A 26,890-nucleotide genomic window follows, 5' to 3' on the forward strand; every position below is an offset into this window, starting at 1 on the left:
TATATTCCAGTCAGTGATCATATACAGAAATGAACTAAAATTACTTAATCTTTTAGAAACAAAATCAAGGATTCACAAACTATGGCATTTTATTTCAGAGCCTTTGCTTACATTTGTACAATATATTACATAATTCTTCATTGTTTGCAGATCCTAATATATACTTTATAGCTTTTATTCTATAAGCTTTTTCTTCAACGTTTTGCTGTCAACAAATCTTTACAGTCCTGTACAAATTTGAGTAACTTGAAACCATTTTCAACAAAATTAGTTACTTTAAGCACACACTACAAGACTGAAAATGCTTTTCTTAGAAAAGTTGAATGTAAAGGATTCTGACACGTTAGCATCTACAACAAAACGCTTCGAAATTCTCACATGTCGTATTGCCAGAAAACAAATAAAACATGCCAGCTCCATCCAAAAAAAGTACACAGAACTACAATTAAAACGGTAAAACAGTCTGTACAGTAAAGTACTGTGTATTAACAGTGCCAGGTATTAAATAGCTTGAATGAACACATCCGCAATATACAAATGTCTTACAAAGGTGTAGAATTAAATACAAGTGCCAAACAGAACAGAGATTGGAATCATACAACATAAAGTCAATACAAGTGAAAACAATTTTGCGCTCATTTTGGATTTTATACAAGGCATTTAACTTTATAGGCCTACCACCCCGATTAGCTATTTATACTTAAAATAACAACCATCCTTTTGAGACAGTTCATATCAACAACCTTGAACCATACTAATACAGTTTACTTGTTCCTGAAGTCCTCTTGTTGTAGCTCATAATAAAATAAGCAATACAAATGAATTATCTGTATTTAAGGAAAAAGAAACATTTACAAGAAAACACAAAAATATAACTGTTATAATTCATTATGAATAAATATACACTTTGAACTGGCTAAGTACAATCTTTATACATTGTTTAAGATTTAATACAGTTTATTAGCCATTTTCTTTTTTCACACAATGTATTATATCAAAATTAAAAAAAAATACTGATTTATAGAAAAATGGCAAAGTACAGTAGTTCCATTCCAATTTGAAGGGGCGTGAAAAGCCACTGCAAGACCTTTTAGCCTAATTCAAACCTGTAAACATGTTCAGTCTTTTTTAAAGAGAATCTTTAATATTTGGTTACCAGGATTGATGTCTAATATCCTGTTAACTGCAGGTTTTGAATTTATTACATGTGCTTGACTTATACAATTAAAGCCACCCTAAGGTGACTTGCTTTAAAAAACAATTAGCTCGTACAAATGAAAATAGGTTCATATTTTTTCATAAATAAATGGAAAAATATCAAATGTTCCAGCTTTAACAAAATACAAGGGAATACATATACAGTAAGTTATCTTAACCTGTTCTGGCCCACCAAATAACTATGCTTACTGTATTGTCTCTACAGGCAGTGAAAAGCCTCCATTTGCCACAGTGGAAGGCCTTCAAGTTACCAGACACACAATTCCCAGACAAGTTGGAAACAATTATTGCTTGAGGAAAAGCAGTTCATTGTACTTTTTCTTCATAAAAAAAGTGCACTTAAGTGCCAAGTCAGCTTGTCAAGAAACAATTTTTAAATATAAAATAGTGCTTGTCTGATTTTTTTTTTGTGCCACTGTGCAGTATAAAAAAAAGACGTGGCCCTCAACAGCCATTAAGTGCAAAGTGCTTTAGCAAGTCCTGCTGTCACCTGCACTCAACTGACATTCCATTTTGTGATGCGCTGGACATTGACGGTTCAGCTAAAGTTAACATAACAGCAGCTGTTATGGAACTGGATGAAGGGGAAGAAGAGGATGAGGATGTAGCAGCACCTGAAGAAAGGGAAGACCAAACCAAAGGCTTAATAAATGTATACACAACAACAGAAAGGAAGGAAATGGAAAACAGTCCTCTCAACTAAAATTCTGTGTACTCTCTAAAACCATTTAGCTGACAACAGGAGCAGTGTAAATGTCACAATACCATATGTAAAGAAAGGAAAAATTAGTGTATCTGAAGTAGCTAGACCATGCCAACTACAGTTAATGAAAAAGGGCAGATCAGGGATCAATTAGAAAAAAATCATGGGCCCAGTCTACTAAGACATGGAAATAAAACTAAGAATCGACTTTCTGTAACAACAGAAACAAATGTCAAAAAGAACTCTGAATCCAGTAGGAAAAATCTGTAACCCACCCAAAAATCGCTTCCTTCCTCCTAATTCCTGCATCTTCCAGTGTTGGGAGTTTCTTAGGAATTTAAATGGTGATGAGAAAGGGAGGCTAATTGATTCTGCATTTTCCTTAACTTCATTTACAAAGCAAATAACACATTTGTTATTTTCCTCAGGGAAATTCTCTTTGTTATCAATCAGTATTTTAAAAAAAAAACAAACATGTTTTTAAGGAATACAAGCACAAGGTAAAAGAAGTCCTTCAGTACAGGAATATAAGGTAGAAAAGCAAACCTTCTCATCAAAAACCCTCCTAAACCCTCCAAATTTCCTTCCCCATTGTTATCAGTTGCTTCATAGTCTTTAAAAAACTCTAGAACAGTGGCTGGCAAATTACTGCCCCCAGGACAAATCTAGCCCACCTGCTTTTGTTAAGAAAAATTTATTGGAACAGTCATGCCCATGTATTTACATCTTGCCTTTGGTAGATTTTCCACCTACAATGACAGGGTCAAGTTGTTCTGAAGAGACCACTTGGCCAACAAAGCCCAAAATATTTATCATCTGCCTCTACAGAAAATGTTTCCTAGCCCTGTTCTGGAAGAATGTTATGTCCAGAAGCTAGAGATATGATATGTAAATTAAGCATGTGTAGCTACAATCCTACTTTAAAAAAAACAAGTGGAAGCATCATAGTACAGTGTTTGACTCTTGATTTTTTTTTTGAACACTTTATCTTAGGAGATTGTTCCATACTTGAACATACACAAATCTACCTCTTTTTCTTTTTCTTTTTTTTTTTTTTAGAAGATTTTATTTATTTATTTGAGACAGAACAATCAGTGCAGAGGGGCAGAGGGAGAGAGAGAAAGAAAGAGAGAGAGAAGCAACTCCCTGCTAGGCAGAAATCCAGATGCCAGATTGGATCCCAGGACCCAGAGATCAGGACCTGAGCCAAAGGAAGATGCTTAACTGACAGCCATCCAGGCACCCCAATTTTGGGCATTTTAAATAAAAATTTAAATGTCTACTTTTTCTTCAATGTAATGTATCCCAATTTAAATAATTTCTATCTGTTATTATAAATATAACCACAAACTTCTTTATGGTTACTATTTTTCCTTCAGACCTATTCTCAGAACTGGATTTAGCTAGTTCTCCAAATAGAGAGTCAAATTGTTTTCCAAAATAATTGTGCCAATGCCTACAGCAATGTGTATGAATTTCAGTATATTTTCCTACCAATGGTTCCAGTTATACTTTTTTTTCTTTTTTTTGGCTAGGAATAGTATCATATTTGGCTTGCTTTTCTTTGATAACTAGGATAGTCATTTAACTACTAGTATTTTATTTATTTCAGAAAGAGCATGAGAGAGAAAGCATGAGCATGGGGTGGGGTGAGAGGGTCACAGGGAGAGGCAGAAGCAGGCTCTACACTGAGCAGAGAGCCTCAGTTAGATCCCATTATCCCATCCCGAAGGTGGAGGTATGATCCTAGGACCCTGGGGTCATAACCTGAGCTGAAGCCACATGTTTAACCAACTGAACCACCCAGTGGCCCCTTCCTACTGATATGTTAATAGTATTAGGAATTGACTTTTAGAGCTAACTCCCCAGAGAAAGGATTCATTTATCAGAACCACTTGTTATAGAGAATCTACGGTGACCACATATGTTAGAGGAGCAGTTTCTGAATAGAAATCTTACTACATAAAAAACATTCTAGGGGCACCTGGATGGCTCAGTGGGTTAAAGCCTCTGCCTTTGGCTCCGGTCATGATCCCAGGGTCCTGGGATCAAGCCCCACATCGGGCTCTCTGCTCAGTGGGGAGCCTGCTTCCCCCTCTCTCTGCCTGCCTCTCTGTGTACTTGTGATCTCTGCCTGTCAAATAAATAAATAAAATCTTTAAAAAAAAATAAATAAAAATTCTAAAAAGGATTAGACGACTTAAGGGTAAGGAGCTCTAGCATAAGCCTTTAAATAGTATGTTTATTATAATTTTTCATTATTTTTAGACAGTTATAGATCACAGAGAACCCTGATCCCCTTCCTTTGACAATGTTTCTGTAAATACTTCCTATATATTAACATTTAATTTCTTTTCAAATTGCTCCATAACCCAGACTTTCAGCCAGCACACAAATTAAAAAGCCTAGGGGTGCCTGGGTGGCTCAGTGGGTTGGGCCGTTGCCTTCGGCTCAGGTCATGATCCCAGGGTCCTGGGATCCAGCCCCGCATCGGGCTCTCTGCTCAGCAGGGAGCCTGCTTCCTCCTCTCTCTCTGCCTGCCTCTCTGCCTGCTTGTCATCTCTCTCAGTCAAATAAATAAATAAAAAATCTTTAAAAAAAAAAGCCTAGACAAAAGACGGAGAGAGTTACAGGACTTATCGCAACAGCAAAGGAGAAAAGGAAGAATATTCATCTAAAGAAAAGGAAAATGAAAATCAAAGTGCTTCAGAGAATGGGAACAGTGGAAAAAGAGGAGAGTTAGGGAAGAAAATCGTAAGCTTGTCCCATCCCCCCCACTTTTAATGTCCCCTTTTTGAATTTGCTACAAAACTACAAAATGTGACATTTTCCTAGGGTTCCCTTTCTCCTAGGGTCACCATCTCTACCTCCTCACCTCCCTACTCCATCTTCTGCTAAATCAGCTTTAATCCAGATTCTCCATCTCCAAAGCCCACAGTAAATGCTCTTGAAAAGGTCACTGGTGATTCCAACATTGACCAGTCACTCACTGGTCACTTCACTGGCCTTTCAGACAAGATAACAACTCTTCACTTCCTCAACTCCTGGCCAGCTCCTCCTGGTTTTCTTCATTCAAGGCTGCTCCTCAAAGTCTTACTAGTTTGCTCTTCTCCCTCTCAGTCCTACTACTAAAAGTGGACTTGCCTCTGCTTTCCTTCGTTTGTACCCTCATTTCTTTACTAGGTGATGGCCTTAAGTACTGGGAGTTAATAAACCATCTGCAGTAACTACTGTGCTGTAGCTATGCTTATGACTTAAAAATGATCTCTCTAGTCCTGTGTTCTCCCCTCAGCTACACACTTACACATGCCACCATCTACCTGACATCTCCACTTGGATGCCTTAAGGGCATTTCAAAAAGTGAAATGGGAGGGGCACCTGGGTGGCTCAGTGGGTTAAACCTCCACTTTCGGCTCAGATCATGATCTCAGGATCCTGGGATAGAGCCATGCATCGGGCTCTCTGCTCAGTGGGGAGCTTGCTTCCCTTCCTCTCTCTCTGCCTGCTTGTGATCTGAATGTCAAATAAATAAGTAAAATCTTTAAAAAAAAAAAAAAAAAAAAGGGACATGGCAAAGGGGCGCCTAGGTGGCTCAATCAGTTAAGCCTGACTTCAGCTTAGACTATGATCTCAGGGTCCTGGGATCTGAGCCCTTTGTTGAGCACTGCACTCGGCAGGGAATCTGCTTGTCCCTCTCCCTCTGCCATTCGCCCTACTCATACTCTCTCTCACTCTCAAATAAAAAAAAATCTAAAAAAAAAAAAAAATAATAATAAGGCAACATGGCGAAAACGAAATGTCTGATCCTTTCTGTGTTCCCCAACCCACACTGGGGAGCCCACATCTTTTCTAGGTCTTCCTCATTTCCAATGTCAGCAGCAAGTAAGCCTTGTGTTCCAGCTGAAAAAACCTACAAGTCATCTCACTTCCTTTCTCCTCCACCTGCACCGAATCCATCAGCAAGCACTGTCAACCCAGCACTGACCACTCTCCATCTCTCCTGCAAGCACCCAGTCCAGGGTACTGTCACTTGCCCCCTGAAGCCACTGCAGTGGGATCCCTAACCAATACAGCTTGCCTCTACCGCTGCCCCTTTATTGTTTTTTTTTAAAGACTTTATTTATTTATTTGATAGACAGAGATAACAACTAGGCAGAGATGCAGGCAGAGAGAGGGGAGGGAAGCAGGCTCCCCACTGAGCAGAGAACCCGATGCGGGGCTCGATCCCAGGACACTGAGATCATGACCTGAGCCAAAGGCAGAGGCTTTAACCCACTGAGCCACCCAGGCACCCCCACCACTGCCCCTTTCGAGTCTGCTTTCAAAAACTACAGAGCATGTTGTTTCCCTGTTTAAAACTTTCAAATATGGGGCACCTGGGTGGCTCAGTAGGTTAAGCCTCTGCCTTCAGCTCAGGTTGTGGTCTTGGGATCCTGGGATCAAGCCCTGAGTTGGGCTCTCTGCTCGGCGGGAAGCCTGCTCCCCCCCTACCCCCGCCTGCCTCTCTGCCTACTTGTGATCTCTCTCTGTCAAATAAATAAAATATTTTTTTAAAAAAACAACAAACTTTCAAATAGCTGTCCATCTCACTTAGAATAAAATCGAAACCCTTCATCCTTGCCTACCAGGCCCCACATGATTTGGCTTCTGCCTACTTAACTTGTGTCTCTACCACTTTCACCGCAGTGGTTTTCTTTCTGCTCCTGAAAAGCATCAAGTGTGTTCCCACCTTAGAACAGCTCTTCTCTATCTGGAATGATTTTGCCCTCTAGAGGATATCTGAAAAACGTCTGGAGACATTGGCTGTCATGACTGTGGGGGACTACTGGCGTCCAGTAGGTGGAGGCCAGGGATGCCGCTAAACCCATCCCAAAGTGCACGAAACAGTCCCCACAGCAAAGAATTATCTGGCCCAAAATGTCAACAGTTCCAAGTTTAAGAATCTCTACCTTAGGAAATAATCTGCTGTATCTTAGGTAATATAGGATTCTTTCACAGAATGAATTGTGTCTCTCCAAATTTCTATGTTGAAGCCCTAACTTCCAGTGTGACAGTATTTGGAGATAGCAATACATTTCCTGTTGTTTAAGACCCCAGTCTGTGGTACTTTGTAATGGCAGTCCTGGTAGACCAAGAGAACCTCTTTACCCTCAGATTTAACTTCTCTCACTTTCTCTGGTCATTAAGGTCTCAATAAAAAGGTCTTGACCATTGGTAATCTAACACAACCCACCCAATCCCTGCCTTAACATTAATATCTCCCCAGTGCTGTTCATGATCTGAAATCTCATTTGGGTTTTTTATTGTTTTGTTTTGTTTTGTTTTAAGGCAGATTATAAACTCCACGAAAGTCAACACTGTGATTTAAGATAATTTTTTCTCTTTAAAAACCTTTTTCCATTTTATAGATGAGGAAAATAATGCAGAGCAATTAAAGAACCTTCCCAAAGATACACAGAAATACACACACATAAGTCTAACTATAGTCAGAAACTGCTTGTTTAAGTAAGACCAACACTTACTTTCTCTCTCTTTCTTCTTTAAACGCTTTCTCCTCCGATCAATGGAAGCTACTTCAGATTTTAATGACAGATAATGTTTTCTGATTTCCTGAAGTTTTTCTTGAAGAATTGTGATACGTTCAGCACTTGTCATATTTTCCAGGTCCGCTGTGAATTTAAAACTTTCATCATTATGTATTTTTGAACAAAATCATAGAAAAAATCATAGAAAACATATAGTATGGTTGTAGAAAAATGTCAAATAAACTAAAAAATAAGGCTTGTGGGTATTTGTTTTCTGAGATTTTTTTTCTTCCTAGCGTAAAACAACATAAAAAGCCATGCCTATATAAGGACGCCTGGCTGGCTCAGCCAGTTGAGCAAGTGATTCTTGATCTCGGGTAATGGGTTTCAAGCCCCAGGATGGGTGTAGACATTACTTAAAAATCTTTTAAAAAGGCAGGGGGGGAGCGCCTGGGTGACTCAGTTGGTTAAGCCACTGCCTTCAGCTCAGGTCGTGATCCTGGAGTCCAGGGGCTCCCAGCTCCACAGGGAGTCTGCTTGTCCCTCTGACCTTCTCCCCTTCTCATGCTCTCTTCTCACTCTCTCTCAAATAAATAATCTTTTTTTAAAAATCTTAAAAACAAAGAAAAGAAAAGAAAAGAAAAGAAAAGAAAAGAAAAGAAAAGAAAGGAAAGGAAAATCCATGTCTATATATGCCTGGTACATAATACATGCATGGTTTACCTGTTGAAAGAATGAGTGTGTAGAATTGTAAACCTTAGGACCTAAACAAGTATGCTAAAAGTTCCATATTCATATACAGTATCACCACAATAGATCACTAAAAATCATATTTAGAAATAAAACTAGAAAGACAACAAAATGTTGAAATCATAATAAAGTTCTGAATGTCAGGTCTGCAGGTAAATTTTTCTCTTCTGGCCCCCTTTTGTCCTCTTTTTAGATTTTTATGAGTATGTATAACTTTTTTTAATGTTTAACTTTTAAATTGTAGGAAAATTTTTAAAAGCCCTAAAAAGCAGTTTTCAAATTCCTAAGAATATCTCTGTATGTGAGAAACTCTGGGGTAATCCTTTTCAAAAAGTTTTTAATTATGGAGATCTTTCATATAAACAAAAGTATGCAGAATAATAATGCAGTCCCACATACCATTATCTGGCTTCAGTGACTAGCAATTCATGGCAAATCTTGTCTCATTTACACCTCATCGACTCCCACCCCCAAGAGAGATTATTTTAAAGCAAATTTCTAACATCCTATCATAAGTATCTAGTTAATGTTGGTATTTGCCTGAATTGCCTTGAAATTTTTCTTTTAGGAACTTGTTCATTCCAATCAAGATCCAAGTAAGCTCTCTACTACTGCAATTGGTTATGATGTGTCAAGTTTGGTTACAACCTCTTTTTTAGGGTAATTTAGCCTCAGGAATTACCAGGCTGCAGATTCTTCCTCTTAACTGTCAGTTTACTAAATGTCACTTACACATCTGAAAACTCCATTTGTAAACTTTGGGTAATCGATTACTGGGTTCCTTGAGATCAGGATCCTTATCTCCATTCTTTCCACATTTTCCTGGGGACTGTGTCCTTGCAGGAGATTTGGTACTGTGAGACTTCATTCCGGTGGAAACTGATTTGACTGATTGAGTCTTAGTTACACTTTCCCCAGCAGAAAGTTCTTCACTATCACTACTGTTTGCTGAAAGAAAAATTAAAAGAAAAGCATGAGTAAACAGAAAAGTAACAAAAAATTTTCACTGATTTTAGTAAACAATATAAAATTAACCATATGAATTTATTACTAAAGTAAATAACTTGCTTTATAGACCCTGCCTAGATCCTGGAAAGTCATCATATACAAATATAGCACCATCTCAGTTAAGAAAAACAAAACCAGAACCAAAAAATTCTTCTTACCTGAATTGCCAATAATCTTTAAAAAAAAAAAAAATTCAAACTAATCTTCCATTATACCTGGTAGACTGTCAAATGTATCATAATTATGTACGGGAATGGTTTTTTAGTCTATCATGTTACTATTTATATAGCATTTTTAAAAATGACCCATTATAGGCATTTAAATTTAATATTTTAGGTTGTATACAGATCATGTTCACATAACACTTTTTCTACTCCTCTGGCCATAAGGACACAATGATGGAAAATCATGAAATTCAATAAAAAATTCTTTGGGTTTCCAAACTCTAAACTTTGATGTGTACAATGATTTTTTTCCTCAAGTTACTCCTACATCATAGCTTTTAACTAAAATAAGCCATCAGTTCAACACTGCTAAATATATTTGGTATGAAGATTTCACGAATCTATGTAAAACTACGTTACATCTGCCTCTGCTGAGTAAAGCCTCAGTCCTCCAACAGAAACGGTTAACCTTGCCAGTTTACCATGTGAACAGGTGATGGGATTGATAGTTCCATGAATTACCACTTTCTGGATACAAAGTATTATCTGTGATTCCATGAGTTGGTTCCACTTTACTAAATTATTCTCAGAAAATGGTTTCCTTATTCTGATTTACCAAGCCCAATAATGAAAATGGAAAAATACAATTAACTATAACTGCTACAGAATAGTCACAGAATACAATCAAATGTAACTGTTGTACCTCAAAATTATAGGAATACATTAACTGACTTATTGAAGATGAGCCCTCTTAGGAAATGGCATTTAAATGGTAAAGTCTTGAAGACAAAAGTATCACTTTCAGTATCCTGTCGGTTACTCCAAGTAACTGATGATCAATGTGGCACTATTTATTCTTTAACAGCTACCCCCCAAAAAAGCACAGTCAGGCTCTCAAAGCCTGAAAAGCATTTAGACAGAAAAGGTACACAGCAACTCCTCCCACTGTGGCGCTTGGAGAATGAAGCAACTCCACCACTCCTTTACACACACCTTAAGTGAACCCTTCCCAATCCCACCACTGCTGCTCTGGAACCCCTGGCAACTCCTAGCTAAGCCACCCAAGGCTTGGCCCCACTCTGATGCAGTGGTCTGCCTCAGCCTGGCTTTCATGGCCTTGCTGAGCACAGCCGCCCGGGGCCCCGAGGGACGCCATATTCACCGCCTGGAAGTCATATGGGCTCAGCAGAAGCTCGGGGAGCTGGCCGCATAACCCTTTTCTGCACTGAAGTGCAGCCAAGCCGGCCGATAGCAAAGGTCAGGCAGTGGAGGTGGCAGGAGTCTCCTGGAAGAGCAGCAGGAGGTCAGTGTGGGGCACCTGAAAAAAAATTCTTTACATATTTTCTGCTTCTCACTTTGTCTACAAAAGAGAGATAAAATGTGCAGCTCTCAGGAGAAATACAGTATATAAATTCCTGTTGGTCAACAAACAGAGCCATTACTAAAGTTAAGTCTTTAGTACCGTATATAGCTGCTCTTGGGACACACAGTTTGGAGTACCAAAGATAAAAGTAATAGACTGGAGTTGTTGGAATTACAGCTCTAAAGCTATCTTGATTATTCTCTTCCAGTCTCATTTTGCCTTGAAGAGTTACAAAGCAATCAATTTCACTGTAATAAAAATAATATATAATTGAAACACTTTCAATTATATATAGCACATATAATGGCAAGTGGAAAGAACTGTGGGACATAAAACTAACAAAGATGTTGAGCTTATATTATATTGGCTATTATTTTAAAAAGAATTACCTGATCATTCATCAGCAATCAATACCACTGCTGAATATCAACACCAAACTGCTTAATCCTAGAATTTACCTAGGATCAGAAGACTTCTGTGTGACTTTTTTGAAGGCAGAGACAAAATCAAAATATTTAACTATCCCATATCCTGAACCCTTTCCTTTAGGGGGGGAAAAAACATATCCGCCATTATTTTTATATTTAAATAATGAGAGGTTTCACACTTACTGCCTTTTCCCTTTTTTTTGTTGTTTACCACTGTTGCTTTATGGCTTCGTTTCTGCTTTTTTGATGAACTTCCTCCTCCCTGAGATTCTTTCCCTCTTTTCTGACCTGTACAGGCTACAATGGGAAAGAAATTATTAAGTAACACAAAATAAAATCAAGCTTTTATAGGTATAAATTCCACATTTTAGAAGCATAGAACAATTCTAAAACTATGCATGTTCTTTATGAGATTTATAAATTCTCACAGAAATTACTGTAATTTTAGAATAAATTATCATTAATGAACTGAATTACTGCACACAATAAAGGAGTTTTAAAAAAGCAAATAAAGTATGCATATCCTTCTTAGAAAAATGAGGTGTAAACCAAAAATAGTTCTCAATTTAGTACGGGAGCTTATGAGTCTAGTAATTCAAAAATAGGTAAATGCTGAAAATAAAAACTGAAATTTGTTAAAATTCAATAAAACCAAAATAAATATTAAGATTTAATTAAAGGTAAAAATATTGATATACCTTATAATGATATTAATATAATTTTAAAATGATACCATATTAATGGGATAAATTTTAGCAGTAATTCACACTTAGTTATTTTACCAATTTATTTATTCCAACAATAACTTCACTGCCAGAGCACTGGTTAACGCATATACCATTTACAAATCCAGCATAGTAATTCTAAGAAACATTTCATCTTCTTCTTAGGAAACTATCATAAATGTCTCTCTTTTCTTCAAAGACTAGCCCACATCCTACATCTTCACTAAGACCTTTCTTGATGGCCAGGCTTTCATGGCTTAACCACTACTCCCAATGGTAGTTTCAGTTCATTTTTCTATACTATTAACTTGGTCCTCAACATCTGCTATGTTTCTGTGTATTTCTAATTACATGTGTCGTCTACCAGACTTCTTCAGAGATTAGGAAAGTCCCATCTCTACTCAATACAATGTCGGATACTGTAATGACATGATATAAGTATGATTAAAAAATTATGTCATGTTTGCTACAAGAAATATTTCTTAGTCCTGCTACCAATGATAAAATCAGTCTTGAGCATACAAGAAGACATGGCTTCCTTGGTCAAAAATGGAATAGGTTATTGACTATTTTGTTTGCAACTTCCTAGACAGTTTTTTAATTACACCTTACTGATAACTCTTCCTAATGCTATTTTAAAATCACAATTTAAATGAAACATAAAGAAGGTGATGAGGATGATGACTATATTGAAGCAGAGAATCTTAAAAATAGTTGCCAGAATTCTCCCTAAAAGAGTATTAATTCTGAAGCTTTTAGCTGCAAGAAATAGAAAGCTTAATGTAAGCTAACTGGAGGGAATCCTAAATCTAAATTGTAAAAATTACATTTTTTACTTTTGATATATGTGAATTCTCCGGTATTAGTAGACAAAATTCTTAAAATGAGGCCATACGAAATAAATGCTTAAGAATTTATTTCTAAGGGCACCTGGGTGGCTCAGAGGGTTAAGCCTCTGCCTTTGGTCAGGTCATTATCTCAGGGTCCTGGGATCAAGTCCCCTCTCCGGCTCTCTGCTCGGCAGGGAGCCTGCTTCCCCTTCTCTCTCTGCCTGCCTCTCTGCCTACTTGTGATCTCTGTTAGTTAAATAAATAAATAAAACCTTTTAAAAGAGAGAGAGAGAGAATTTATTTCTAAAGAGAGATCAATTCTAAAAATATTATATGTTTTGATCTGATAGAGCAGATGGTCTCTATTACCCTAAATCTGGGAGTATTCTTCAAGCTGAATGTTTTTTAACCTAGTCAAGATTAAGATTCTAAAGGGCAGTGCTAACTTAGTCTATCAGAAGATAAGCTCTTGTATCTCTTCATGGCACACATACTGTATGTAGCTACATGAATGTGAAAACACAATGAAGATCCCAACTGAACTGCAACTATATTTTTTACTTAATATTTATTTTTTAAAAAGAATGTTTTAAGTCAAGATTTGTGGGACAATGTTATACCAATTATATCTCAGTAAAGCTGAAGAAAGAGATAAAGGAAAAAAATATTTGTGTGAGAAAACCTGGAATTAATTCATTTGATCTCTATCACATCTCCTTAAGCTCAGCTAAAAACATAAGTCTAGCACAATAACAACTGTATGTTATAGAAAATACATATCCTATCTTTACAACAGAAAACTATGTTTCTTTTTTTTTTTAATTTTTATTATTTATTTGACAGAGAGAGATCACAAGTAGGCAGAGAGAGAGAGGAGGAGGAAGCAGGCTCTCCGCTGAGCAGAGAGCCCAATGCGGGACCCGATCCCAGGACCCTGAGATCATGACCTGAGCCGAAGGCAGTGGCTTAACCCACTGAGCCACCCAGGCGCCCAGAAAACTATGTTTCGAAGCCAAGTGTCAGCGTATGTTATATTCATTTGAGGACACCACAGAAGTGGTTTATAAGAAAAATGATGACAGAAGAATAGCCATGGCAAAATCAAAAGGCACTAACACTTTTGGGAAGTACTAATTTGAATTTCCACCTTTAACAATTGCATGGAAAATCAAAGAAGTATTACTGTAGGTTATTAACATACACATTGGTCCTTCAATCTGGAAGCTATGCATCTAAGAAAGCATCAAATTCCTTTACAAACTCACACAAGTTAGTCAGGCTTGAAAATCAGTTTGACACGGTTGTCTGAGGAAAGCAGTGCCTGGACAGTTGGTTGCTCCAAACCCCTACATACAGTATTTGGTTAAGGGTGGAGGGGTCTGTCAATAAATCAAAATGTTTGTGAGAAACTGCACATTACAATTACAAAACAATGTTACAGAAATATATTAAGCTGCTCATGCCGTACAGTCAACCAGTGTATAATGAGTCTTCAGAAAGGTCTGGATTTGGACCGGGGGCACTTCCAGCACGTGTCCTGGTCCACTATGGAATGTAACAACTCAAGCAAAGGACATTAAATCCTCAAGCTTTTAAACTCATTCACTATTCACTGACTCAAATTACCCTCCAAATTTTCATGTTCATCATGTTCACACAAGGACCTCACTTCAACACCTCACGTTCTAACGAGAGATACCATGAAGCCGGTGAAAATGCAAGGAGGGAAACCTCCGAAGCAGGCGGTGTGCATCTGCCGCGCCTCACCTTTGTCGGGATGTTCCGGCTCCGGCTGATTACTACTGCTGGAGCTCACGCTCGCATCGCAGCCTGCCGGGGAGCTGTTCCCTTCTGACTGGAGGTCCTGGAGCTCCCCTGCCACGCTCTCCACCTCAACTGTGCTGTCCGTTTCACTCTTGATGCTTCGAACCTCCTCCTGGTTTGGAGCCAGCGGTTCTGCGACCGTCACAGAAGACGGCTGCCGACCAGCTTCTGTCACAGTGACCGAGGAAGGCGACTCAGGGGTGGTAGGAGGGGTGTTCAGCACTGAATTGCTGCCACTACTAGGAAATTCTGCTTTTTTGTCACTGATCTCCACTGGCTTTTCCTCGGCAGGTTTACTGTCAGCGCCCGCTGGAGGCGGGGTTTCGAGCTCGGCACCGGGTGAGCCACTTTCCTCCTCCGCCACAGGCTGCAGGGACCCCTCTGCAGGACCCTCTTCTGGGGCAGGATGGGGCGGGGAGGCTGCCGCCTCCGTGTCCGAGTCTGAAAACAGCTCCTTCAGTGTTTTTTTAGGCCACTGTCCCTGAATGCTTGACCAGACGTCTTTGCGATCTTTAGCTCTGCTGTTCTGAAGTCTTTCGTCAGAGTTATTCAAAAGTTTTATCCTTTTTTCTGCCACCTCTGAAAATCCGGAATAGAAACCAGTTGTCCGTAGAGATTTTCTCTTTTCCTCCAAACCGTTATATTTCTTAGTTGGCGTCAACTTCGTTTTTGATTTTTCTTCTTCCTCTTCATCTGAAGAGCTGTTACTACTGTTTTCTAGGCAAAGAGATTCTTTGTTCTTGGCCTTATCTTCCTTCTTACCAGGTGATCCACTTTTTAAACACTCCTCTGTGTTGCAATACCTTCTCTTACCACGTTTGACTTGTGGCTTTGAAGATTTCTCTGTGGTGTCCTTCTTAATATCCTTTCTCTTTTTTGTGATTTCATCTTCTTCTTCATAATCAGTATCTTCAGATAATCCTTCCATATCTTTTCTTAATCTTTCTGGAGATTTTGACACTGGTTTGGATATTACCAAATCTGCATGGATTTTGTTTTCTTCTAGCAAAGATGAACTGTTCTGTTCCTCTTTTGCAAGAAGATCATTTCTGGTGTGGGTTAAATGATCAATCTTCGAGTCTTCTCTGCCACGGTTATCCAGGTCTTGAGCACCTGTCTCACCCTCCTGCTCACTGTCTTCAGCAGAACTTTCAGAAGCTAGAAAATAAGAAGAAAGACTAATGAGTTTGTCTAGCCATGTCTTCTCTGTGCAAATTATACATTAGCCCCTGTGGTTATAGCCATCTTAGGTTACTAGGTTTTATCTCCATTTTGCAGGTGAGAAAATGGGAGTTTGGGAGATACTCACACGAAGACGGTAATGTCTTATACTGGGACAGTAGCAGTCACTGTCCCAGTGACAGTAGAAACACTACTATATACTTTTGCCAAAACACATCAAATTATAAACATAAAAGTTGTGAATTTTATTGTTTCTAAGTTATACCTCAATAAACCTGATCATAAAAAAGAAACTTCTCAATTTTCTGAGTAGCACATAATAACGCAGTCAGAACGCAGTCCCAGATCCAGGTAATTCTAACTTCAAGTCCGTATTCTTATGAAATTGTAGGCTTCACTTTCAGTGTAGCAATGATTATTCAAAGATTTGTGAACAATGCATTTCCACGAAGTTTTAAAGAACGACACAAGTAGCCTAAGTAACTGATACCTTAAGTAAAAATAATTACATAATTTTTTAAGATTTTATTTATATATATGATATATAAATAATTTATATATCACATATAAATAAATAACATATAAATAATAAATAAATATTAATAAATATAAAATAAATAATATATAAATAATTTATATATCATATATATAAATAATGAGAGAGAGAGAAAGAGACAACGAGAGAGTATGAGAAGGAGGAGAGGGAGAAGAGAAGCAGGCTCCCTGCTAGCAGGGAGCCCGATGTGGGATTCCTGGGATCATGACCTGAGCCAAAGGCAGACACTTAACTGAGCCACCCAGGTACCCAAAAGTGACATTTTAAAAAAATTTTTATCTTCTTTTTTAAGATTTTATTTTTATTTATTTGAGAGCAAGACAAGATAGTGAGAGAGATAGAGGGAGCATTGAGCAGGCAGGAGGAGGAGAAGCAGGCACCCTGCTGAGCAGAACAGAGTGTCCGATGGGGGACTTGATCCCAGAACCCTGGGTTCATGATCTGAGCTGTAAGCAGAAACTTAACCCAACTGAGTCACCCAGGTGCCCCTAAATTTATTTCTTAAAAATTGATTTTAGTAAATGAATTCAATTAAGTATAAAAAATAATTGCCAGGGGGCTTGGGTGGCTCAGTTAGTTGAGTGTCCGACCCATGGTTTCGATTCAGGTCATGATGTCACAGGCCCTGGGCTGAAGCCCTGTGTTGTCGGGCTCCACACTCAGCAGGGAGTCAGCTGGACTTTCTCTCTCCCTCTGCCCCTCCCTACCACTTGCATGCACTGTCTCAAAATAAATAAATCAATCTTTAAAAATAATAATTGCCTTTGCTATGACTTTAATATAACATTTACTGAGAAAATGCTACATGCCAGACACTTTGATATGCTTTGTATGGATTGTCTGATTCTTCACAACAATCCTATGAGGGGCATGTTATTATAATCCCATTTTATAGTTTAGGAGACTGGGATTTAGAGAGGTAAGCCAAGCCAAAGAGCTAGTAAAAGTCGAGATGAAATCCAAACTGAAGTCATTTGACTCCAGAATTTAGAACTGTCATTACAAAACTATACATGTTCTTTAGCTAAGTTTCCTAAAAGTAAAGAATAACTGACACAATAATAACAATTAAAAACATTTAAACTTTTCTGTATAACTGAATTTTTTTAAACTGATAACAAAGCAGCGTGTCTATGACTACAAACAAATGTAAAACTCACACTAGAGAACCAACAGCTCTTTTTCTTTCTCTCTCAGCCTACAAAGTCTCAATTCTATTTTTTCAGTTAGTATATTATTAAAAGAGGGTAATAGTAACTATTTGTTTAATTAGAAGTTCAGCCTGCACTGAACAGTGAGGATGTTTTCTTATTAATTCTTATTAATACTCCCACTTCCAGGAGTCTGGGTGGCTCAGTGGGTTAAGCCTCTGTCATCAGCTCAGGTCATGATCTCAGGGATTGAGCCCCACATTGGACTCTCTGCTCAGTAGAGAGCCTGTTTCCCCCCTCTCTCTCTGCCTGCCTCTCTGCCTACTTGTGATCTCTCTGTCAAATAATTAAATTCTTTAAGAAACTTACTCCTATTTCCCACCATACTTTCTATATATAGTTATCTTTAGTTAATTAAATATGCTATTTGTAATGTATATAAATGTGGTTCACTGCAGAAGTAGCACACTTAATAAACTTCCTTTCTCATAGAGCCATTTATTTTTCCAAGTTTCCAAAAGTCCTTTTTTCTACGTTATGTCTTCCTTTTGTAGGCCTTTCACATTTATTTCTCTTTTTTTAAAGATTTACTAAGCAGTGAGACAGCATGAGAAAAGGAGAAGGAGAGGGAGAAGCAGACTCCCCACTGGGCAGGGAGCCTGACAGAGGGCTCGATTCCAAGACCCTGAGTTCATGAACCGAGCCAAAGGCAGCCGCTCAACTAACTGAGCCACCCAGGTGCACCTTTTCACATTTATTTCAACTGCTCCGTAAAGTCAAGCACTCCATCCAGTTCCCTTATTCAGCAAATCTCTCTGTCCTAAAGGCTGACTTTCTACTCCATCTAGCTGGCTGCTCTCTGGGTCTGCTCTAACAGCCATCGTCCTAGGAATTCCCTTCACTGCTTTCTCTTGACAGAGACCCACTGTTAAGTGAAATGCCCATCTTCCCCCTTCTTGGTTTCTTCCCATATATGTTGGAGCACATCATCTAGTACTTTCCTGAAAAAGGCACAGAGGAGATATTCTTTGTCTACATGTCTAAATACATCCTAACCCTCAAACTTCATTGTTTTATGGATAGTTTAACCAGGTATGGAATTCCAAGTTGAAAATTATTTCCCTTCAAAATTTTGAAAGTACTTTGCTTGTAAGTGTTAAAAACTCTACTGTCATTTGTCTTTTCATCTTAAGTGGTGGTTTTTATTCCTGGTGTTTTAAAATTTCATAATAATGCACTGGGGAATGGCTCCTTCTTCACTGGTTTTTCAGGTGTCTGATGGGCTCTTTCGATATAAAGATTCAAAGTCCTGGGGCGCCTGGGTGGTACAGTTGGTTAAGCATCTGTCTTCAGTTCAGGCTCGGGTCATCATCCTGGGAATTGAGCCCCACATTTGGCTCACTGCTCATCGGGGAGTCTGCTTTTCCCTTTCTCCCTCTCCCTTGTGTCACCTCCACCCTGCCAGCTGGTGCTCTCTCTCACACACACACATTTTCTCAAATAAATTAATAAAATCGTCAAAAAATAAAAATAAATATTCCAGTCAGTTCTCCAGATTTTTCTTCTTTTAGTTACTCGGTAATTTCTACACCCACCTAAGGATTATTCCAGAACAACCCTAGTGATTAATATGTATACGGGGGGTGGGGAGACTACACCACTGTATATATACAGCACTCACTAAGGAGAGAGCGAACATAAGAATAAGCATGATATATAATATATAATATGTATAATAATAAATAATATTCACTAAGATATGAGGTATAAAGCAACAAATCAATAATATAGTTGTGAGACAGTTCATAAGAAAACCCTGAGTTTTTTTCTTGTTCAGTTTTCCTAAAACCAATTGCTTTTTGTAGTTACACGTAACCAGAAATGCTGTTTCCGTGGCTTCTTGATTCCTCAGGCTGACCGATTCTAACAGTAATGCTAGTGTCTCTCTCCCCATTATAAAAAAACAAAGATATAAACATGTAAGTATACTCTAACAACAGTGGTATGTGTGGTTGTTAATTTCTTCCCCTCTAATTTCACTATTCCTAGAATAATACTCGATATCACTCATCTCCTAACATTTCCATCACTGCTTCCTTATACTTTCTGGAAGTTTTCCTCAAATTAAAACTATGCTTTATTGAAGTATAGTTTCAATTTTTATTTCCAAGTTTTTCTTCTTCTTTGTTCCCTTTTCACATTATACTGTTCTTGTTTTATAGATGCTTATGGGTTCTCTGAGATTAATAATAACCAGAGATAATTTAATAGTTTATGTTTGTTACCTTCATTACCTCTCTCCTCAAGGGTCATTTCTTCTGTTGTAGTTTCAATCTTTTATGCTGGAGCTTTCCTTGATTACTCACACTGAAGGATGACCTACTAAAACTCGACTGTGTTGGTAGAGTTTATTAACGGAAAAACTGTCCATTTGGTGATTAATCAGGAATCTAGCTTACTTAGGGGATCTCTGGTACTAAAATGTGGAAGAGTACTCTCTAGATGGGCACCTGGTTGTCTCTCAGTGGATTAAGCCTCTGCCTTCAGCTCAGGTCACGTTCTCAGGATCCTGGGATAGAGCCCCATGTCGAGCTCTGCTCAGCAGAGCTTTCCCCTCTCTCTCTGCCTGCCTCTCTGCCTACTTGTCATTTCTGTCAAATAAATAAATAAAACTTAAAAAAAAAAAAGAGTACTCTCTATAGAGACATTCAATTTCTCCACAGAATTTCGACCATCACCCACTCTCTTGTTCTGTTCCCAGCCCATTTCACACCAAGGGGAAAGATTCCTAGCTGTCTGTGTTCTACACTTTTGGGTGGTCTCCCATTTTTTAAAAAATTTTATTCATTTGTTTGAGAGAGGGAGAGAGGGAGAGCACAGGGTAAGGGGCAGAGGGAAAAGCAGACTCCAGTCCAAGAAGTGAGTCTGACGGAGGGTTTGATCCCAGGACCTTGGGATCATGACCTGAGCTGAAGGCAGAATGCTTAAATGACAAAGGCACCCAGGTGCCCCTCACATTATTTTCCTTAAATATACATCTAGGGGTGCCTATTTTGTTATATTTATATAACATATCAATATATGAACAATTATACATTACACACATCTATCATATATATGGTATGTTAATACTATTTCTGAAATAATATAGCAACAAAAATGGGGACAATGACAATAGCAACAGAATGTGCAAGCCAAAAAGCAGATGAATGAGAGTAAACAGACCCAAGAAAGACAACCTTTTTCTCAAGTCAGCAGTGAATGGGGCTGAGAATAAAACCAGTCTGCCAGAGACTCAGGGATAACTAGCTATACCATGTACCTATGAAAATAAGCCCAAAATAAGAAGCATTAGGTGAACATTATCTGAAAAGCATTTAGGGCGCCTGGGTGGCTCAGTCAGTTAAGTCTCTACCTTAGGCTCAGGTTATGATCCTGGGATCCTGGGATCATGCCCCACATGGTCAAGCTCCCTGCTCAGCAGGAGTCTGCTTCTCTGTCTGCCTCTGCCCTCCCACTGGCTTGTGTGCTCTCTCTCTCTCTGGCTCACTCTCTCTCTCCCTCTCAAATAAATAAATAAAATTTTTGAAAGAAAAAGTATTTACATTCCTATATCCTCACTCCCACTGCCACTTGCTAGGTGACTTCTCTTCTGGAAGTTTATTCTCTGAAGATGGTAAGACAGAGTTCTTGGCCTAGGCAATGCTAAGAACTATTGAAGGCATAGGTATAGGTGTGATGCTGAAGTCAGTGAAGTCAGGGAGCTAAAAATGCTAAGGCGCCCATGGGTAGCCCAGTTGGTTAAGTGCCCAACTCTTGATCTTAGCTCAGGTCTTGACCTCCCGCTCGTAAGTTGATGCCTGGTGTTGGGCTCCATGCTAGGTGTGGAGTCTACTTAAAAAAAAAAAAAAAAAATGCTAAGAACTTCCCCTCTTCCCTTTCTTATTCCTCAACTGGATAGCCATTCTTTTACCCTCCAGTCAAGACTAGAAGACTCCTCTCTTTAGAATGCAACTAGTCTAAGAAAAAGACCTAAAGATCTGACAGTAGTCCTCTCCAAAAAATGACCCACCCAGAACACCCTACAGTGAAACTCAAAGTTGATCTGTCCCAATCATGTGCTCAAGATTCCTAATCGGGAGAAGACAGCCAAGGAAAAAGTCCTTCATAAGCAAGAGATCAAAACAATAAAGCAGGAAAAAACAAATTGGAAGTAAGAACCCATGCAAAAGAAGAAAAAACACAAATAACATTCTTTGGAAAGGGCAAAGACAGAAAGATAAGATGTTGTACCCATCTTAAAAGAACAGAAATGGTACGAGACCATATAGAAAATAAAGAGCTCTTGAAAATTAAAAGCACTACAGCTGTCACTAAGCATTAGAGCAGTAAATTAATAGTCAATAAAAGGATCATAAAATGAAGTAGGGACGCCTGGGTGGCTCAGTTGGTTAAGCAGCTGCCTTCGGCTGAGGTCATGATCCCAGCGTCCTGGGATCGAGCTCCGCATCAGGTGCCCTGCTCGGCAGGGAGCCTGCATCTCCCTCTGCCTCTGCCTGCCATTCTGTGCTTGCTCTCTCTCCCTCTCTCTCTCTGACAAATAAATAAAATCTTTAAAAAAAAAAAAAAAGGATCATAAGTTGAAGTTGAGAAAATTTCTAAGTCAGAGAAAACAGGCACCTGGTTGGCTCAGTCAGTTAAGTGTCCAACTCTTGATTTCAGCTGAGGTACAGATCTCAGGGTCCTGGGATCAAGCCCTGCATCAGACTCCCAACTCAACAGGGAGTCTTCCCATCTCCCTCTCGCACTGCCCCTCCCCTGATCGTGTACTTGCACACACACTCTTCTCTCAAATAAATACATCTTTAAAAAAAAAAAAAAAGGAATCAAAGAAAAATATGAAATAATTAATAACAGCCCAACCCCAGAAAGAGAAACATAATAGAATATACTACAGAAAGTACAATATTGATATAATGACTAGCCAAGGAAAAAACCACACACACATGCGCTCACGACCAGTAAATGCAGACGACATAAATAATCAACAAAATAATTCAAAAAAAGAACGTGGAACAGAAAGACACAAGTCTCTAGAATGAAAAGAGCCTAGCAAGAACACAAGACAGTAGATAAAAATACATCCATATAAGCCATTATCACTGTGAAATTCTAGGACATTAGAAACAAAGATTCAAGATTCCAAAGATAGGAAAAAGCAAAAAGCGAAAAACAAAACAAAACAAATAAAACAAGTCACACAGAAAGAATGAGTAATTGGAAGAGTTCTGGACTTCACAGAAACAACATTAGAAGAAAAGAAGATAATACCAATAAAATACTGAAGGAAAAACATTCAACCCAACTAAACCATGCACAGAACAGATTTTCTTTTTTCTTTTTTTTTTTTTAAGATTTTTTATTTATTTATTTGACAGAGAGAAATCACAAGTAGGCAGAGAGGCAGGCAGAGAGAGAGAGAGGAGGAAGCAGGCTCCCTGCTGAGCAGAGAGCCCGATGCGGGACTCGATCCCAGGACCCTGAGATCATGACCTGAGCCGAAGGCAGCGGCTTAACCACTGAGCCACCCAGGCACCCCAGAACAGATTTTCTTAGACTTACACAGTCTCTCAAAACTTACCTCCTTCTCACCCACTTGTTCTTGAAAAGTTACTAGAGAGTATGTTCCGTATGCTCAAGGAGGGTTAAAAAACATGAGATGCCAAAACAAAGCTATCCCAAGGAGTACTCTGAAGAGTGAGTGACTGTAGAATGGGATCTCCCCAGGAAGATATCCGTATACCAGATGTGGGAGGAAACCAGTCCATTCTAGCAGTGTAGTGTGAAGGACTACTATCACTAACACGGGATCAAGCCCCACATGGTCGAAAGGAGTTTAAAGAGGTTTAGCTTGCCCCCACACAGTCAAAAGGAATGTCGAAAGCTGACTACCCAGCAGAAACATTTTGCTCTGACCTGCACCTGAAAGCTAGAGGTGTAAGGTAAGGTATAAGAGGCTTTGGTAGGCCTAAAATCACAAAATACAGAGCAGCTTCCTACTCCCATATACCTGTTCATCATTCACTACAATTACATCAAATGTACGGATCATGGAGGGCCTCAATGTATCCCAGAACGCCTCTATGACCTTGCCACACTGAATTTCCTTAGAGATGATTTTGCAAACTCTCAGAGAAGCTGAACATGAAGTAAGAATACGGCCTACAGACTCTATTCAGGTAACATTCTCAGGCAGCTTTCATCTGAGTGCAACAGCACCTTTTCTCACACAGCAAGGCTTATGCTTGCTACTCAGTTTAAAAAAAACTCAACAATATGCTCTTCAGAAATGTATGTTTTATACACACACATATATGTTTAGTTCTATAGAAAAATAAAGGAACAATAACACTAAAATCAGGATATTAGGGGTGCCTGGGTGGCTCAGCTGGGTAAGCATCCACCTTCAACTTGGATCATGATCCTGGGCTCCTGGGATCGAGGCCCGCATCAGGCTCCCTGCTCAGCGAAGAGTCTGCTCCTCCTTCTCCCTTTGCCTCTCCCCTTGCTTGCACTCACTCTCTCTTCTTGCTCTCTCTCACCCACTCGCTCAGATAAATAAAATCTTTAAAAAAATTTTTTAAAAGTCAGGATATTAATTATTCTAGGGTAGAAATGCAAAATTCTTTTAAATAAATACTGTTTGTTCATCACTATGGTAGACATACCAATGATCATATTTATATTATTCTTTAAATTACATATATATGTATACATTTTGATATACTATCTGTGTATCTGATACATCAGAAAATTACAGGCTGAACTTAAGAATATTTATAGCATTATAAAACTGGTTCATGTAAATAACCATCTAAACTAAGAGACATAAAACAATCTGTCTTACTCCAAATGAGTAAAAATCCAAACTCTTAAGTCATGAGAAATGTCAAATATTTTTATGAAGAAACATACTTCATTTAACAGGTCATATTTCCCCCTTTCCCTGACAGTCAAATTGATTAAATCCCCTCTCCAGTCTTCCTCATTTTTATTATTTGATAGTTCTGCTTCATTCTGCCTTAAGTATTAAGCAATAATGCCATCATAAAAAAGATCAGAATAGATGTAATCAAGGTAAGCAAAGTTTGGTATTCTTTATAAAAAATTCAGTATAACAATATAGTCTAATATTTCATAAGACAAACCATGCTTTTACCTGGCAACAAAGAAGGACAGTACCTGAAAAACCCACAGTACAGTACGGTAGGGTGAATAATAAATCGTAACTAAAATTTAATGACACCTTTAGGTCTACTACTAATAGAAATATTTCCAAGCAATTAATAGCTGATTTTATTTCAAGCAACAACAGAAAACAAAACTATGGTCCAATTAAAAAACAGTGAATTGGCTTTATAGAATTTGACTTGTAACAACTAAAAACATAGAGTTGCACGCAACAGGACATTTATTATGTTTACCTTGAAGTCCATTAAGGATAGAAGTAATTTCTATGGATTTAATATGAGCTGTATCAGAGTTTTTGGCATCAGTAAGATCCAGTTTGGATACCATTTCTGGAGACGGATTTGTCTGGAAAGGTGGTTTTGACAAGCGCCGAAGTTTACAGCTCTTAGGAGAGTATTTTTCATCTTTGTCTTTTTCTTTATCTAATTTATTCTAGGTTAAGAAAAAAAAGTATCTCATGTTAGCCATAATTTATCATGAAGCATTTATTAGTAGCAATGTTAACACTCATTTTAAATTCAAAGTTGTTATTACATATCATTAAATAATACGAGAATAAAGAACATAAGAAGCTCCTCACAAACAGCCAAAAATGTTTTTCCAAAGTTTTAAACAAATACTATAGGATAAATAAAACTTTTTTGTCTAATATTTAAATTTTAATAGTGGAGATAAATAAGTGATCCCATAAGCAATTCAGACTAACAAACCACATACTGGTAATAACTGACATCATAAATTCTTCAAAATTAAAACCCAAAAGGCTTAAATATTTACTAAAAAAAATTTCAACCTGGTAGTTTCAAAACCTGTAACATTTTCAATATAAATTTTTTTTTAAAGATTTTATTTATTTGTTTGACAGAGAGAGCTCACAAGTAGACAGAAAGGCAGGCAGAGAGAGAGAGGGAAGCAGGCTCCCCGCTGAGCAGAGAGCCTGATGCGGGACTCCATCCCAGGACCCTGGGATCATGACCTGAGCCGAAGGCAGCGGCTTAACCCACTGAGCCACCCAGGCACCCCAACATTTTCAATATAAAATGTTGGTTGGGAATGACAAAATTCCAAACATCTTCAGTTAGCTGACACTGGGTATAACTCTAAACAAATGATCTCTTAAAAAATGAAGTCACAAGGCAACCTCCCTCCCTCATGTTGAAAAAAACTGTCCGTTTACAACTAAAATGAGGAGAGGCAAACTAAAATACTTCCTGGAAACTGCTTTTTAAATTTGTTTTGAAAATAATGTATCGGAAAAATCACTGAGACGAGCCTCCTAAATGATGCTGCAGAGCATGATGGAGCAGTAGACAACTCTGCCGTCCCACCACAGAGACAGACTACGGAATCTCAGGTACTACTTTCACACTTCTCTCAAAAGCGGCACATCACTATCATCATTCCGGATGCAGAGAAGATAATTTATGACATATTACAGATGTTTCGGGGTAATAGTTCTCCCAGTGTGGTTCCTGGACTGACACCAAGAGCATTTTACTGGAATGTATTAGATCTAGTGAATCACAAATGCCTGGGGATGGGGGCACCTGGGTGGCTCAGTGGTTTAAAGCCTCTGCCTTTGGCTCAGGTCATGATCTCAGGGTCCCGGGATCGAGGCCCGCATCGGGCTCTTTGCTCAGCGAGGGGCCTGCTTCCTCCTCCCTCTCTGCCTGCCTCTCTGCCTACTTGTGATCTCTTCAAATAAATAAATAAAATCTTTAAAAATAAAATGCTGGAGATGGAGCTAAGCCATCGGAGTTCCAACAAGTCCTCCAGGTGACATGACAGATGCTCAAGTGTGAGAGCCACTCACTTAAGACATCTAGACTTAATTCTCAGAATGCAATGAAAAGCCTGATGTGCAGGTAGATGACCACAACCTATCAGTAATTAGTGCTGCTCCATTTTTTCTCCTGTTGCTAGCCTTTTCACTACTTCTTTATTTTATTCCAGAGACCATAATGTATCCTGTATTCTTAGGGCAGAAAAAGTCCACCCCATTCGGAATTCAAATATGGCTTTTAATGGCTATCAGAAGACAGATGAGACAGAGTGAGGGAGGAGTGTGTAATATCAAAGAGTATTATCTAGAAAGCTTTTCCAAAATTCACATGATTCTTCCCTAATGACCAGGAATTGTAATATATGCCCTGGGAGGGCGCAAGAACTGAACTGAGAATAAATATTTAGGGAAAAACTCCCTAGGGAATGA

General features: G+C 38.6%; 1 protein-coding gene across 10 annotated transcripts in view; it reads right to left on the reverse strand.

Annotated features, from left to right (window-relative positions):
• Positions 1 to 71: 71 nt before the first annotated feature.
• The window catches only part of ARID4B (AT-rich interaction domain 4B), a 146,351-nt gene continuing 119,532 nt past the window's right edge, over positions 72 to 26,890 (reverse strand). For 7 of the 10 annotated variants that reach the window (XM_082720733.1, XM_082720734.1, XM_082720732.1 and 4 more), the window contains 6 exons: positions 24,912 to 25,110; positions 14,482 to 15,696; positions 11,343 to 11,456; positions 8,929 to 9,144; positions 7,444 to 7,590; positions 72 to 1,832 (listed from right to left, as the gene is read on the reverse strand). In XM_082720733.1, the coding sequence (XP_082576859.1) occupies positions 1,705 to 1,832; positions 7,444 to 7,590; positions 8,929 to 9,144; positions 11,343 to 11,456; positions 14,482 to 15,696; positions 24,912 to 25,110 (2,019 nt within the window). In that variant the 3' untranslated portion in view covers positions 72 to 1,704. Of the gene's footprint in view, positions 1,833 to 7,443; positions 7,591 to 8,928; positions 9,145 to 10,530; positions 10,687 to 11,342; positions 11,457 to 14,481; positions 15,697 to 24,911; positions 25,111 to 26,890 lie in introns of all 10 variants that reach the window. The other 3 variants (XR_014308840.1, XR_014308841.1, XM_082720730.1) reach the window with 2 other exon arrangements.

The sequence above is a fragment of the Mustela nivalis genome (assembly GCF_964662115.1).
Source record: "Mustela nivalis genome assembly, chromosome: 2".
In the NCBI taxonomy this organism is placed as follows: Eukaryota; Metazoa; Chordata; class Mammalia; order Carnivora; family Mustelidae; genus Mustela; species Mustela nivalis.